The 17,247-nt window shown below is 39.9% G+C and overlaps 1 protein-coding gene across 5 annotated transcripts in view; it reads left to right on the forward strand.

Annotated features, from left to right (window-relative positions):
- Positions 1–17,247, forward strand: part of LOC137130664 (cullin-9) — a 41,025-nt gene that overhangs the window by 5,032 nt on the left and 18,746 nt on the right. For 4 of the 5 annotated variants that reach the window (XM_067511097.1, XM_067511107.1, XM_067511116.1 and 1 more), the window contains exons 3-17: positions 4,879–5,033; positions 5,184–5,789; positions 6,275–6,416; positions 6,495–6,685; positions 7,746–7,932; positions 8,009–8,236; positions 9,782–9,980; positions 10,433–10,634; positions 11,646–11,836; positions 11,923–12,119; positions 12,528–12,676; positions 12,945–13,033; positions 13,111–13,216; positions 13,300–13,527; positions 14,578–14,668. In XM_067511097.1, the coding sequence (XP_067367198.1) occupies positions 4,879–5,033; positions 5,184–5,789; positions 6,275–6,416; positions 6,495–6,685; positions 7,746–7,932; positions 8,009–8,236; positions 9,782–9,980; positions 10,433–10,634; positions 11,646–11,836; positions 11,923–12,119; positions 12,528–12,676; positions 12,945–13,033; positions 13,111–13,216; positions 13,300–13,527; positions 14,578–14,668 (2,961 nt within the window). Of the gene's footprint in view, positions 1–4,878; positions 5,034–5,183; positions 5,790–6,274; positions 6,686–7,745; positions 7,933–8,008; positions 8,237–9,781; positions 9,981–10,432; positions 10,635–11,645; positions 11,837–11,922; positions 12,120–12,527; positions 12,677–12,944; positions 13,034–13,110; positions 13,217–13,299; positions 13,528–14,577; positions 14,669–17,247 lie in introns of all 5 variants that reach the window. The other variant, XM_067511088.1, reaches the window with a different exon arrangement.

Raw genomic sequence — 17,247 nt, forward strand, 5'->3', positions numbered from 1 at the left:
TTGACTGATCTTCACATGTGCTCCCGTTCTCACTGAACATGCCAGGTCTGTGCATTTTGTGTTAAATGTTGAATTTATGGAAGCAGAGCTCCTACATGGACACATATATCATTTATAGTATTGATGGAGATAATAGGTGCAATATTAGCTGTCTTTTGCCAGTCCTGTGAACTTTGACATTAGTGTTTTGAGTGTGCGTAGATATGCTACAGATAACAGGACTGTGACTCATAGTTGTCTGTGGATCTAGAGATCTATAAGGAAAGACTGATACTGATTGGAGTTCTGTTGGTATCATGATTGTAGACAAGTAAACATACTTCTGCTTTATTCAGTGTCTCCCTTATTGTTATTCTGTCCCTTTAGTCAGAACTCTATGCAGACTAAAGGAGGGATGAGGGACAGTAGTTGTGTAAAGGTTTTATATTTTAGGTTTAAACTTCTCTGAGGCTGTTGTTCTGTTTGTCACCTCTCCTGTCACTACTTCTGTCATTGTATTTGTGCTGATACTGAAGGTAACAGATCTGTCGGTCAGTATGAAGTGATCAGACATACAGACATAAAGAAACATGTCACTCCCTTACTTCTAACGTCCCTCCCTCTCCTCCCAGCCTACTGTGCTCAGTCCCTGCCCCGTTTTTCAGTTTTTTGGTCATGTGCAGAAAATCCTGGACGATGAGCAGCTGAGAGTTTTTCCTCTGAGTCATAAGGGCTGCGAGCAAAGGGAAAAATACAAGCCTTGATCCACAGCACACAGTGCGTCCAGAAACCAAAGATGCGATCTCACTTTTGATTCTGTTTGGGACAGAACACATTTGATTTTACATACAAATGATAAATTGCACGTTATAATGCACAGAAACAACAAAAAATGTAATTGAGGTGCAGAGAGCCCTGAGAGGAGTTTGATTAGTTCTCTCTCTAATGCAATTGCACTCAGTGAAACCAACACAAAGATTTGGAAACTCTGTCTCTATTTGATTCCTTTTTATTATCAAATTCCGAGACACTCAAACATCTGATCTATAGGTCTCCCTACACTAACTGTAGATTAGAGTCGCAAGAAAATGTAATGGCACTGTTTTCCTGTTTCTTACTGCTTTCTGCATAAAGAGGTCATTGATGTTCTAGATTTGCTTAAAGCCAATTTTTAAGTAAGATCTTGTTACTTATATCTGATTGTTACTGACTAAAAATAATTATGAAAACATCTTTGGTCCTCACCCAGCTCTACTTCCGTCTGAACACAAATGGTAGTTATGCTTCCCTTTTGCTGACTACCAACACGCTATTTCTAAGCTAGTAAAACAAAATCATCATAATTTAATGAACACAACCCTTAAACATACCATGTGTTGGTGAAAAAACTGACAGCAACACAAGGCTTCTGTTTTACTGCACGTCAAGTGGATTCGGGTGTTAACAATTCTGGAATCCAGGCAACGAAACAAAAGTGGAGGTGTGACTCATAAAACGACTCAGCTGATGTGAGCTATGCCTTACAAAGATCTCAGAAGACCTACGATCAAGTGTTGGTAACTTGCATATAGCTAGAAAGGATTACAGAGTTATCTCAGAGACTTTAGATAAGCAGTATACAGTTTGACATACTGTCTATAAACGGATATGATGTGGTACTGTGAGCTCCCAGGTAAGATCGCTCCAAAGGCACAACGCAGAATACTCACTGTGGTAAAAGGAAGCCCCGAAAAACAGCTGAAGGAAACATTGGAGTTTAGCCTCCATGTTATCTATGGGAGGACACCACGGAGAAGCCATTGCAGCCAGAAGTTTACCAAGATCACCTTGAAGCTCCAGGGACAGATGAAACAAAGGTAGAAATGTTTGGGAGGAACACACAGCACCATGTGTGGCACAATAAGAGAACTACATACCAACATGAAAACATAATGCCCTCAGTGGATAACAGAGGAAGGAGCCTCATGGTTTGGGGCTTTGCTGCCTCTGGACCTGAACCACTTGCTATTGTGGAGTGGAAAATTATTTCCCAACTTTATCAAGGTATCTTATAGAATAATGTTGCAGTGGCTGTTCACAAGCTGATGCTCTAAACAAGCCTGGTCATGCAGCAGGATAATGACACTAAATATACTAAGTCTACTGAAGAATGGCTTTGTAGACAGAAAATCTACCTTTTGAAGACCTCAACCCAATAAACACTGTGAAATGACCTTGGAGCTGTTCAAACCAGATTTCTTACGAATATGGCTGATCTTCAAGAAAGAAGAATAGTCAGAAATGCCTCCTGAACGTTTTGCAAGTCTAATCCAAAGCTACACAATATACTTGCTTGAGTCTATTGCTACCAAAGGTGGTTCAACCAGTTATTAAAACACTGGTTTAATTACATTTTCCACCTTCATGATGTATGTTTAATGGGTGTGGTCAGTATGATATGAAACATCATGACTGATTGTGTTTTATCAGGTTAAAATATTGTTTGTAGTCAGTAAAGGGGAAAACTTTTGATCCTACAATGGTGGACTGAACTACCAAATGTTTAGCAAACTAACTCCCAATATTAAAAAAAACTGCTGAAAACAGAAATCTTCCTGCACCTTCCTGTTCACTTAAGTCTTTATTTTTTTTTTTAAGAGGGGGGGGGGGGGGAAATACTTCCTTTCTGCTCTTTCTTGCATCTGCATGAAATGTAAACACTTTTCTGATAGGGCTTTGCTTTAATGTTTTCTCATTTACTTAGATTTTTGCTCTGTTGTTCCTCACTTGTATATCGCTTTGGATAAAAACATCTGCTAAATTTAAATGTCGCTGCTGTTTGCGTTCAGCTTGAGGTAGACTGAAAATGACTACTCAGATGTAAGTAGTTCTTTCAACAAAAAGGGGACTTTGGGTAGAGTTTCCCTAAACTAAGTACATTAATGAAAAGTTCTATGCAAAGAGCTGTCTCGTGTTTTCACTTATAAGCTGTTCTAGCTGCTGAGCTTCACTTCCTTCACAACACTTGATTTCTCCCTCAAAGGAAACATCATCTCCATGTTGACTCATGTTTACTAGTTACATTCTGCCAACTGAACCAACCTTTTTGTGCATTTGGTTGTCTGATCTTGAAAGACTAACATATGATTGGTTAAAGTTGTGGTTGTTAGGTCAAATGTTTTTGTAGGTTTTGAAGAAATCCAAAAAATAGGTCATCCTTATTCCTTCATTCTTAAATATTATTTCATCATGTTTTCTAGGTAAAATTCCTGCATTGAAATCCAAAAAGTACAATCAGGAAAAGTACTAACTCTACCTCACCCTGCAGCTCAGCTTCTCAGAAAACATAAAGGAAGATCAAAAAGCTGCTTCACTGTGGTTTTTTTTAACTAGTGACCCAGCTTCAGCATTTTGCTTTTCAACTTCTCCTGTTCTGCAGAAAAATACTTTCCATTTAATTCAAGTGTTCCACTTAACGTCAGAGACACATGCTTTGTGTTCATACAACAATAATGTATACGTATACCTACACAATTTACATGTGCACTACCAAATATGATAGCAACCACTTACTTATATACTTACTGTATTTCACATAACATAATTGGCTGAAATAAGAGACACTTTTTTTAAAAGCTGATCAAAATGGTGTCAGTGACATTGACTTAAACTACAAATGTATTGTGCAATAAACTATTGTTTGGCGGACAGTTGGTGCACCTGCTGTGCAGGCAGTGCACGTGAAAGTCATTACTTTGAGCTATGTGGCTGGACCCTCGCAAACTTCCTGATTTCAAGTCTGTGACAAATGGTAGTCAGGTTTCTATTACACTATTTTACAACACATTTATTAGTTTATGCCAGAAAAACCCTAAGGAAATTTAGGAGATTAAAAAATACCAACAATCTTTTAGCCCTGGTTAATGTGGAAAAACTGTAGTATAGACAAGGTGAATTATTCATGTGTATGAATCCTGAGACTTGAGACCACTGAGGAGATGAAATCATGAGGCTGGAATCGTCTTCACATAAATGCAATATAAAAACTGATATTTCTTTTCATTACATTATGTTTTTTACATCGTTTTCTACTGTTTGAGCTTTGAATGAATCTGTCTTAACATTTCTTTGCTGACTGGAGAATTTGCCTCACTAGCTGTTTTCCACAAAACATCTACTGATAAATAATTTTTATATTTTGGTATCCCACCAAACTATTTCATACAATAAATGAAGGACCTGTTATACAGTTAGTAGTATCTTTATTATCATACATACATACAACAGTTGCAGCACAATGCTGTTAGAATGTATAAGATTCTATTAGATTATTATTAAAATACTGATACCATGGATATCCACATTTACATTTAATCATTTAGGAGACTTATCGAAAGCGACTTACAAGTGAGGTACAAGTCAGCAAAAATCTCAGTCAAGGTGAAAACACCAAAGCAAAGTTCTATTAGAAAAGTGTTTATAATATAAAAATTTGAGATGTAAGTGCAAGAAAGAGCAGAAAGGCAGTTGGGTGTGTTTGTTTTTTTATTTTTTTTATTTAAGTGCATAGGAAAGTGCGGAAGATTTCTGTTTTCAGCAGTTTTTTGAATATTGGGAGTGAGTTTGCTGAGCATGGAGAGTTTGGTTTTGATATCTTAAAACGATGGATAGCTGAGCATTTGAGTGCAAACCTTAAGAGACAAGTAAGCAGCTAATTAATTAATTAAAAATAATAATTAAGTTACCAGAAATGTTTATGTCTAAATATTCGTCATATTCTTATTTTCCAGCTGAATGCTTTGCTCTTTTTCTCTGGCATGTCCTATCCAATGAAAACATGCCACTGTAAGAGTCAACAGAAGGTTTGTAGTGAGTGTGATGTGTCTGTGTTGACCTTTTGTCCTCCTGTTTCCCCTGCAGGAAGTCGAGCCTACGTGTTGCTGTCTCTCAGTCAGCAGGATGGCATCGAGCAGCACATGGACTTTGACAACCGCTACACTCTGCTGGAGCTATTTGCTGAAACCACGTCATCAGAGGAGCACGGGATCTCCTTTGAGGGGATTCACCTGCCTCAGGTAATGATGTTCTCTCAAAGCTGCTTCTTACTCAATTACGAAGATGTGTGAGCTTTGCTGTAGAAAATGTAGGTTTTCACATTTACATTTATAATTGAAACCCAACTTTTGTCTGGGGAAGGGTTTTAATGTTTTCCTGTATATGTTCAGATTCCTGGGAAGCTGCTCTTTTCCCTGGTGAAACGTTACCTGTGTGTCACATCTCTAATGGACAAACTCAACACGGTGGGGGCAGAGTCAAGCTCCGACAGACAGGATAACAGCCCCTCCCCTGCCTCTTCCAGCACCACCCACCAGACGGAGCTCCTGCGGCTGCAGCGGGAGTTTGACTTTACCATGGCCATGGCCAACCTGATCTCAGAGCTGGTCCGTGTGATGGGCTGGGACCGGAACCGCCAACCCCCCGACAGCTCTGTCCACCACCCTGCAGGAGGCAGGGCCTGTGAGGGAGAGCAGGGGGAAGATGTGTCCCGCCCCATCCTTAGGTCAATTTTTCAGCCTCGATTCTGCACCTCGCCTGTCGTCCTTACCACCAGCACAGCTGTTGCAGTGCCTGCCACCACGCCACCAAAGAAAAAGACTGGAAACGGTTTCAAAACACGCTCTGACTTCGCTAGCCGCTCGGCCTATGTGGAGTATGTCCAGGACAACCTGAAGAGTGGCATGATGGTCCGCATGTTAGAGGACTATGAGGAGGTGAGCGCCGGGGATGAAGGAGAGTTTCGCTACAGCAACGATGGGTCACCACCTGTTCAGGTGAGTTGGGACGTTTAAAATATTTTTTTTTTATTCTCTACAGGAAGAGACAACTATTTAAACGTTAACTTATTTTACTTTTCACAAGACAATCTATTAAAATGGGAAAAGTTGCTTTTTTTGTGTGTGTCTGCACACATTTACCAATAGTTACAAAAATAACTAAAGTCTATACGTTACAAAAATATTTACTTTCTTAATACAGCTCTGTGTAGAAGTTAGTTTGGCAGTAGTATTGGCTTTGATTAGGACTGTAAATCTCTTTCTCCTATACGATTTTTAAAAAGTATAACAATACGTGGGTCATTGTTAATTACATAAACTCTACAGCTACACTTAGAAAGATACCTGTATGATACAGGACTGAGCTCATTTGATTTAGTGCCGCCAATATCATCATATTTAATGCTCTGCTGACTTTTTCCAATGTTATTAAAGTTTACTGTTGTTGACTTAATGCCCCCCATTCTATGTACTGTGTTTAGGTGTACTGGAACTCCCTGTCCAGAACCTACTGGGTCCACTGGCACATGGTGGAGATACTGGGCAGTGGCAGCAGCAGTCAGGCTGAGAAAGAGACGCAGGAAAAAGCCTCATCCCTGACAGAGACTATCAAACTCACTGCAGGTAAGACCTCATCCCTGACTAAAATCCTGAATTCACATGATGTCAAAAGGTTAGAATGCTTCTCCTTCTTGTACACAGTGAGTCAGACATTCTTCTCGAAGCCTCCTGGGGGTCTCTACTCTCTTCCTTACCTGTCAGAGGGTCTGCAGTCAGAGACAGTGGCTCTGAGCAGGGCTGAGTGGTGGGAGATCCTTTTTTTCATAAAGAAACTGGAAACAAAACAGCAGCAAGAGGTCAACACCATTCTGCTGCAAAGCCTTGATGACCAGGTAACGCAAAGGAAGCATGAAAAAGGGAGGATACTCAGGCTATAACCTGTTTTTATTTTCTTGTAGTAGAGACTGCAGCATTTCAGTGAAGTGATTTATTTTATTTTATAGTAAATACATTGTACTCATTATATACCCACTTTTAGTGTTTTCTGAATTGATTTTTTTAAGTGTGTGAAAACAGAAACCTGGGTACTGTAATTTGGGGATAAACAATTTATCCTCCAGGATGCAAAATATGCTGTCAAACGATCTTTCAACTGTGTTGAACTAAAGTTAAAGAAAATTAAGCGCATAGCTGCTATTATAGTGTTTGCAAGTAGCTCCAGAGATGTGGTCTTGCCCTGCAACCTTCCTAGAATGCAATTTAAGATGTTGTCTCTTTTTGGTAAAGGGAATTTCAGATTTTACATATCAGACCATGGGACAGTATCACTTCACCTCAGTCTATTTTAAATGAGCTTGGGCTCAAAGAAGGTGGCATTGTTTCTGCATATTGCATTTGTAGTATTGTTGTTTCTTCGAGTTTTTTCTTGGTTTAGTGTATGTAGAGACAAACTTTGTTCACTGACGGTGGCTTTTGGAGGTGTTCCTGAGCCCATGCCAGTGCTTTTCTGCAGTGGCCAAAAGATAATGTCCCTTCAGTATTAGTTTTCAGATTCTTTCAAAATTTTAATTATACCATGAACTTTAAATAATCAAATGCCCAAATTCTTTGCAATTGTGCCTTGACAAACATTTTTCTCAAGGCGTTGAACATTTTTTCACACAGCGATAAACCTCACCTCATTCTTACTTCTGAATGACAGATAATCTTTTTATACTCAATCATGATACTGTCCTGTTGCTAACTACTTTTTTTTTTGCATACACTTTTTACAACTTTTCCAGTTTTTTGTTGCTCCTGTCAAAATTTTGAATGTAATGCTTGCAAGATTTTTTTAAAACAATCAATTTCTCAGTTTTAACTTTTGTGTGTTATATTTACAATCATACAGTAAGTTTAAAATTATCTGAACATAAACACAAATCTTGTTTTTCTGATCCCTCACGTCTTCAGGACAGTGAGCTAGATGACTCTTCTCTGATCAGCCTCTCTGTCCCGGGAGACGTGGCCAAGAAGCTTCTCCACTACTTGAAGCAGAAGCTGCCGTCGTCATGTCTCAGTGACCTGCTCTGCTCCCACGCCTTCTGCAAACACTACCTGAGGAGAGGGGGAGGATGCTTGGAGGACGAAGAGCTGCTAGGTATGACAAAGACATTTCTGCATTTGTAAAGCACAAAGTCTTCTATTCCTGACCTGCTACAACTGTTGTTTTCCAGCTGAAAGTTCTCTGGGTTCACCAGGACTTGGAGGAGCTGCAGGAGGAGGACAGAGCTCCTCATCCTCATCAGCCTCAGCCTCCTCATCCTCAGCAATGGGCTCAGTCTCTAAGAAAGCCAAGAAGGAGATTCCTGCAGATTCAGGATTCTGCAGCTCAGAGCCAGAGAGTGAGCTGCCAACAGAGGACGAGACCAAATACCCTGACGACCTGGAGGACAAGATGAAAGGTCGGACACATGTTGGAGCAAAGTGCGCTAGGCACGTTTGATTCATAGTTACAATCTGTATTTGCAGTATTTAGAGAGTGATGACATTATGTTGGCTCTGTTCACCACCACAGTGGATTAGAAATGATGCATGATTAAAGTGTCGACTGCCAGGTTTAGCGGTTTGTGGTTGCAATGTTGGATGAACTGTGAAAGAACTATATTCAGTTTTTATATATATATATATATATATATATATATATATATATATATATATATATATATATATATATATATATATATATATATATATATATATATATATATATATATATATATAATATAACTATTTGGACAACATAAATCAAATTGGATTAAGGTTTGGTGACTGACACACATTGCAGAATATTCCACTGATTTGCCTTAGTAAGTGTTGGGTAGTGTTTTGGGGAGTTTGTAATTGTACTTCACCAGGAAAAGGGTGGTTTTGTCTCTAACTGCAGTTGTTTTACCTTGTTTATGTTTACAGAAAGATACATTATTTCAATTTATAATGAAAACTGTAATGCATCAAAAAACTGAGACACTAAGAATGATCCAATAGAGCAGAACACATTTTTAGGTTCACATCTCATAGAGCCCCACCCAGATGTTGATTTAAGCAACAGACTTAGTATGTTTGATTTGAGGGACTCTGAAACGTCTTTTAGAGAGCGTCAGAAATGTATTTCTACATTTAGGACACGTGAGAAGTCAGAAGAGATGCTGTTTCCACATCTAAGCATGCTTTTGTTGTGAGCTGCTTGAAAAGACGCTTCTAAGGGTTAATCTGTTGTTTTTAAACGAATGCAGACTTAATTATATAGTTTATGTTAAATTATAAAGAGAAATTATCAAACCAAATAGTACAACGTTACTCTATGAATGACCTTGTTTCCAACCTTGTTTTTATGCCAACTGATTGTGTTGCATTTCTGCAATGTCAAAATTTTATTTTCTCTTCGTGATACTTGCAAAACTACAGCTAGTGCATCAGGATGTTTCTGCAGCATCCAATGCATCCAAAAAGGGAAATCAAAGTCATGCAGTAAAATAATGGCACTAAAGATTGTTGACATACATGCAAAGCCCCTCTCCTGTGCATTTACCTTAGTTGGATTTTCTGTCAGCACATATGAAGGTGCTGAAAGGCTTTACTTGCTGAAACCAGGCCGTGAAATAGTAGTAAATGGAACTAGCAAAGGCTTACAGAATGTATTAAATAGGCACAAAATTCATCCACCTCCTTTCTTGAAGTGGCCATCTAAATTACCTTTGCCTCAGGTGGTACATTTTTGTTTTTGTTTTGTTTTGTGTTTTTTTTTTTCCTTCCTTCACCTGACTGTTGTTGCTACTGAGCAGTGATCAGATACTACTGTATGACTGGTTAAAATTTGTTCCTGTGATGTGATTATTGGATTGTTGTCAATAACCTTATGTGTGTGTTTGTTCCACACCCCAAAAAAACACCTGACATTACCCTGCAATAATTAAGGCTCCTGCACTGATGCTTCTTCTCCTTTGCAGTGTTTAACAATCCACGGGTCCAGGGAAAGAAGACTGTGTTAGAAAAACTAGGCGAGGTGGTGGACATCCTGAAGAAAGGGGGTTCAGGTTCAGACCAGGCCCAGCAGCTGGCCGCCGTCCACTTTATTATCAGGCTGTTGGAGGAGAAGGGGGCCCAGGAGAAGAACTCTATGAGGAGCGACTCTGCTCAGACCATACGGTGAGAGCACCTCAAAGAGGGGACTGCTCCAGGAAACACACACTTTTTTTAACCTTTTTTAACAAGCAGCTTCCTTTGCACAATTCTAACATTTAAATGGTCGAATTTAAAAGATCTGACTTCCCCATTTAAATCTGTGCAGTCTGCTTTAGAAGAGGACAGCATCCTACCTTCACCAAATGAATCAGATGATGAAACTGCATTTTATACATTTTAGAGATTTTAGAGAATATTCAGTTCGTTACAGCTACAACAAAGAGGGAAACCCTAGATCTGTTTCAGACAAACATTTCATCTTGGTCTAGGTAAACAATATGCACAGCTAGTCTGAAAAGCTTTCTGAAACAGCCAACATTTTCCGTCAGTATACTTTAGAATATTGAGCTGAAAGAAATGATGGACATACACGAAGCCTGGCTTGTACAAACGGTCTTTGTTTGATCCTCTGACAGGGACAAAGTCCTGAAGTTGCTGGTGGAGCTGCTGGGTTCTTCATCTAAAGAGGTGGTGGTCGGCACGCTGAAACTGACTCACCTGCTCATGCTAAAATATGAGTGGAGGGTTTCATTTGCAACCGAGGGGGGAGTCAAAGCCATCCTGTCCTGCATGCAGGAGTTCTCCACAGCCCCCCCTGTCCAAAAGCTGGCGCTTGTGGTGAGAAGTCTCCGACCGTCTTTTGACACTTAGTTACTGTTTGTTTAGTTCAAATTTAAGTGAGGCTCTCACTGAAACTCTGATATTTCCATGTGAACCCAGAAGTAATGAAAAAGATTGATAATTTCACTCATTTGCTAAACTAAACAATGAGCATGGTCTCTCTCACAAATGGGACAGCACTGATTCTATGTGCTAAATTGGTTGAAAAGCCAATGACTGGGTCCGGCTAGTGCTGATGGTGCAGGATGCACAACTTCCGACCTGTTGTTTGCTGATGATGTGTCAGGCTCTTAAAGTGAACCCTGCAAAAGTGCAGCTTATTATAAGTTTGATGGATTAGAACCAATTAATTCATAGTCATATTTTCAAAGAGACAAAGAATCTGCTAATGTTATCACAGTTTAACTATTTATTTATACTCACACAGTGGTATGTATAGTTTTTAGATATTTCTATATCTATCTAAGTATTTTCATTCTTCCTGTTGCCTTACAGTCCAACATCACCACATTTCATGGGTGAACAGTGTACCTTTATTCCACTACATTTACCTGATAAATATTGGTTATAAATTATCAAAATCAGAGTAGCAAAACAAAATACAGAAGTGGTAGGCAGCAGTACATACATGAATTTACCTTATATTTCATAAATTCAAAACGTATTATCAGAACAATTTTGTTCAGCAGGTTGTTGAAATACACACTGTTACCAGCTGCAATAGATTAATGCATCAGTAATTATAAATGCAGAACTATATATATATATATATATATATATATATATATATATATATATATATATATATATATATATACACACACACACACACACACACACACACACACACACACACACACACACACACACACACACACACACACACACACGAATATTTCCTGAATCCTGTTGACAGCAAATGCATAGCTGACCCATACCACAAATGATTCACCAGTTAGTCTGAGTTATGCTGTTCCTCTGACTTTTGTTGTTACTGTTTAATGTCAGACTCTGAAGGACATCACTGGAGCCAGTAAACATGACCTCCGTTGTGTTGGTAGCAGTCTGCCTCTCTCAGAGTCTGGCACTCAAATGATGTTGGAGATCTTCGCCAGCATCGGCTCAGCCACGCCTGAAGGGTCCAAAGGGCTGCTGGGAGCCATTCCCGCTGCCATTGACCTCATGCTCAAGACTAAAGGGTAACAGAACTGCAGTTTTAGGTTTTGCTGCCAACAGTGTTTTGATTCCTTTTTCCGTTTATTGATTGTTGATCATCTGTGTGCAGCTGCATGGTGTCGGTGCGTAATGGCCTGCTGATTATCATCATGCTCATCTCCAACCACAAGAGCCTAGCGGAGCAGTTGGTGGCATGCGACGTCACCGCTGTCCTTAAAAAGTGTCTCACTCTGTCCAGAGCTGAAACAATGTTGGCTATCATTGCCCTCAACCACATCTCCATGGTCCACAAGTTGGAGAGCAAAGGTACTGCCAGTGAACACCATTTTGGGGCATGTTCATTTAACTGCGGTTATGGGGATTGAGTGAACCAAGGTGTTGTCATGAACTAAATTAAGTCAGGTATTTCAGAAGAAAAAATATGGGGAAAACTAAGGTTTTCTCAGGAATCTCAGGAAACAGGAATCTCTTTCAGGAGGTGTTGGAGGTCAAAACTGCATCCAACAGATAAAAATGTTATATAGTGGTATTTATAAATGCGTGTTGTCAATACAGACATGAAAATTCAGTAGATTTTCTTTTTCCATTAAATTTTGCATTTGCAGCAGAGTTCATTGTCTACTAAGTTAGAAATAAATGGGCCAGTTATTTTCAATATCTGAGACACAAACATCCTTCTGTTTGTGACAGTTGTAATTGCGTTTCCTCCCGCAGAGAGTCATGAGCACCTGGACTTTAAGGATACGGAGCTGCAGATGTTGGTTGTGAGTTTGAAGGAGCTGACAGCCACCAAAGAGGTGATCCAGACACTGGAGCAGCTGCTGTGTGATGATGCCTCACAGCTGGAGGAGGAACGCAGCCAGGTGTGTTTACCTGCTAATGCTGGAGCAACAATGAATCATGCTGGAGTTTTTTTGATGTAATGGGCAGAGAATGACCAAAGTTGTTGGATACATCAGACTGATGGCTCTGATGGGGTTTATGGAGGATGGGTACTTTTCTTAGTATCTGTTCTTAATTAAATCCTGGGAATTACAATTGGTTTCCTGTAACCTGCTGGTCCAGTTGGAAACTGGACAAGGTGAGTGCATTGATTTCTCTGTCAATGACTACTGATGTTTTTCTGTTCAGGTGACTCACAGTCGGGACACATACCAGGATCTTGTTCGTCTAATGGAGCAGCACCGAGCTGACAGAGCTGTCCAGCTCTCCATTCTCAGGTACCACTGACTCAAAGGCCCTGAATGTGATAATGTGATATTGTGAAGCTGTTCTGATTGGCTGTTTGTTCCTGCAGGATATTGAACAAGTTCCTGGACAACTACCAGGAGGACATGCTGCCGTGGCACGAGAGCATTGAGCCGTGCCTGTCGTCCATGACTGCGTTCATCAATGACAGAGAGGTCAGCACCTGCAGCCCACAGACAGAGGCCTAATGACAAACCTCATTCCAAAGTACAATCACCTTTTGTCTTTGGTCCTGCAGGTCGTCCAACTGTTTATCCGCTTCCTGTACCGGCTGGCATCTCTGAACAAAGACTATGCTGTGGTGATGTGTCGTCTAGGTACCAAAGAGGCGCTGGTCAAAGCTCTGGACAAACACAGCACCAACCTGCTGCTAGTCACTGAGCTCCGAGACCTGATCACAGACTGTGAGAAGTATGCCAGCCTCTACAAGAAGATGACCACAAGTGTTCTGGCAGGGTGCATTCAGGTAAAACAGTGAAACAGTAGCTTATTGAAACTTTACTGTGCTCCTTGTAGACAATAAAGCTAAATGGAAAAGCTATAATTCATGTGACACATCATGCTCTGTGTTCTCTTATAATAAACTAACGCCAATCATCGAAACATAGAAAAACTTAAGAGGTTTAAAAAAAAAAATTACTTTTTAACACCTTTTGCTTATAAAACAAAACAATAGTGTTCTGCTCTAAAAACAATAGTGTTCTGCAATATTCTGTCATTTTTTTCTAACCTTGACAAGATTTCTGAAAGTCGTTAAAGTCTAAAATCCAATAATCTGAATTTGTATGGAATTTGTGTGATTCTAAACATAACTAACCTTTAAAATCACATGCTACACATTAGTAATTTTAGGGTTCAGTGTCTTGCCCTGGGCAAGATTCCTTGATCCACCTCATGTTATTACCGAACAATATTATGTAATGGTAGCTATTTTCTTTTAATGCCATCTCTTTACCAGAAATCGAATGTTTGACCCTGTCATCTGTTGACGACTGCTTTATCAATTGAGCTACATCCATCCTAGAGTAGACTCAGCAAGCTTGTTGTGATGTCTTCCATATTTTTCCTTCACCTAAAACAGGAAGGTTATAGTTTAATTTGACCTGGATTCTCATGGGAAGAAAAATTAAAAGATGCCATTAAAAGCAAATAGCTGGCATTGCATAATATTATTCTGCAATAACATGGGGTTGATCAAGACAGGCCTTTCACCATCTCCTCGCCTTTCACTAGTTCCTCCAGTTTTTGGAACTACACAAAAAATGAAAGCTGAGGAACTGTAGTTTTCTTTTATGTCCATCATACTTTCTTGCAAGGATTGCTGTGAAAAATGTTAAATTGTAAATTGTATTGTGATCTGTTAAGCTTTAAAATATTAATGAGTTAAACCCTGCAGAAATTACTTCTGTATGAGTGTAAATCATATCAAATCTCTATAGAAAACTATGATGTCAAACTCTTGTCAACACAACAAGCAGTATCTCAAGTTAAAATTGACTGTTTTTTGTCCCGTCAGATGGTGTTGGGCCAGATTGAAGAGCATCGCCGGAGCCATCAGCCAATCAACATCCCCTTCTTTGACGTATTCCTCAGGAATCTCTGCCAAGGTCTGTTCACATCAAACCACTATTGGCTGTATTTACACGCTCTTCTTAGCTTTCACTCGGAATCAGGAACAGAGTGAGTGGGTGGGGTGTGTGGGTGGGGTTGTGAAAATAAAAAGCTTGTTGGTCTTTTGCATGTTTTTATTTTTTTTGCGAGTCTCTTATGTTTTTATCCGAGTTATGAGAGTGCTGTGCTTCATGTATATTAGGACCATGTATTGACTTACTGCTCCTTTGCAGTTTGCGTGCTTTTGTAATGCACTTTGCATGTGCTTTCGCAACCCCACACTGCCAGGCTAATGATAATTAGTTAATCACTCTCACCAAGCTGCAGTCATACGTAAGCTACCGGAAGAAGTACAACACGAACACCCACCCGACTGGACCTAAACAGCACAACAAGAAAAAGAAGATAACAAGACTGGGGGAAAAGAAGGGTGGAGTTAAAGCGAGACATAAGCGAAGACAAAGTAAACAACACCGCGCACTTCCCTCAGTTATCCTTGCAAAAGTGCACTCATTCGTTCAATAAGACTTAAGAACTGGATTTCAATGTATGAATATCGGACTTCTTCCATTTACTGAAACATGGTTGAATGAGAATCACAATGGCTCCTCTGACCACAATCTTTCTCAACTAACATCAGTGAGCAGGTGGAGACGGTCTCAGCTTACATCTTTCTGTGTAGACCATGTCATCCCCAGCAAAAAGACTGCAATCGTTCCTAATAATAAACCCTTGGTGAAGATTTACAAGACATCCTAAAGAAGACAGTTCTCTTTACTGGTTCAGGAACTGAAAAGAGTTCAACAGAGAGGTTAGGTGAGTTATAAAAACTGCCAAGCAGAAATACAGAAAATAAAGTAGAGGAGAACTTTCCAAAAGGGAACCTCTGCCTAGCTTTGCAGGGCCTCCAGAACATGGCAGCAATGAACTCTGTCTCCACCACCCGCAAGCCCATTAAGGATGCAGGCAGTAGCTTCAACACTCAACATTGATTCCTATCCCTAAGAAGGGTACAGCCAAGGTCCTGAATGATCTTAGGCCCGTAGCTCTTATCTCTTTGTTAATGAAGGCTGTGGAAAGGATTATAAAAGACCATATCACTAAGGTAACTGACCTGATGATGGATCCGCTGCAGTTTGCTTACCGGGCTGGCAGAGAGGTCGATGATGCAAAGATATTTCCATCCCAGACACTCCAGCTAGACTCTGGTTTGCAGACTTCTCATTAGCATTTAACACCATGCAGCCACATATTTTAGCTGAGAAGCTTATCACACACTTCCATATTGATCACCAATTCACCCTGTGGATTATACACTTTCTCACCAACAGGTCATAGAGAGTGTTGGTGAATAATTCCTAGTCCCACATACTCTTTACCTCCACTTACTCTCCGCAAGGCTGTGTGTCCCCTCTCCTCTTTACGTTGTCCTTTACACGGACTACTGTGGATCTGTAGATCCCCCAAACAGGGACAGATGGCTGAATCAGCGACCACCATCATTCTGTGAGACACAGTGGAGATTGTGGAGGAATATAAATACTTACGAAAACGTGTTTGACAACCTGCTGAAGTTTACCTCTAACACAGACGAAATTTTAAATAAGGGCCATCAGCGACAGTATCTTCTCGGGAAGTTGAACTCATTTGGGACCAACAAGGACATAATTATGGTAAATGGTAAATGGCCACTTATATAGCGCTTTTATCCAAAGCACTTTACAATGTTGGTTCTTATTTACTCTTTCACACACTCTGATGGTGGTGGCTGCCATGCAAGGTGCTCACCTGACCCTTCAGAAGCAACTTGGGGGTTCAGTGTCTTGCCCAAGGACACTTTGACATGTAGCCAGGAGGGGGGATCGAACCACTGACCCTGTGGTCTGTGGACGACTGCCTTACCAGTTGAGCTACAGCTCCCCCAATTATCACATTCTCTTATTACATTTTTATTGAACGCATAACTTTTTCATTCACCTGCTAGTTTCACTCTATTATTCTACAGAACAGAAACTGCCTGCTGAACCTGGTTTAAGTCTGCTCAAAAATCATTGACCAGCCTATTTGATCTCTTACCCCTTTGTGATGAGCAGGCTTTGAAAATTGCCCATAGGATTTTTTTAGGACTCCTTCCATATTCTGCTTCTAGTGTTTGAGTGGCTTCCCTCAGGAAGCAGACTCCACTGTCCAGGCTGTAGGACACACAAGAAGATAACTTTTGTCACCAGATGGTCCAGCTTTTAAACACTGAAACCAGCACTAATAAAGCTACACAGCCTCACTTATTATAATTTTTTTAAACCGTTTTAAAAAAATGCAAACTTCATTAGAAGCACTTTATAAACTATTTTTTAGTCTTTTCCGCAAAGGTTATCTATGTGGGTTGTTTTTGTGTCTGTTGATTGATCTTTTTATGAGCTACTTTTATTCGCTTTTAAATTGGGGAAAAATAAAGTGATTTAAATTGAATTAGATCCATGTAAACACAGTTTGATTTCCACACTCAAATGTTTTATTTATTTTATTTAAACCCACTCTTCCTCATCAGTGACATGACAGAACATTTCTCTGCTCA

The sequence above is a fragment of the Channa argus genome, chromosome 1 (assembly GCF_033026475.1).
Source record: "Channa argus isolate prfri chromosome 1, Channa argus male v1.0, whole genome shotgun sequence".
In the NCBI taxonomy this organism is placed as follows: Eukaryota; Metazoa; Chordata; class Actinopteri; order Anabantiformes; family Channidae; genus Channa; species Channa argus.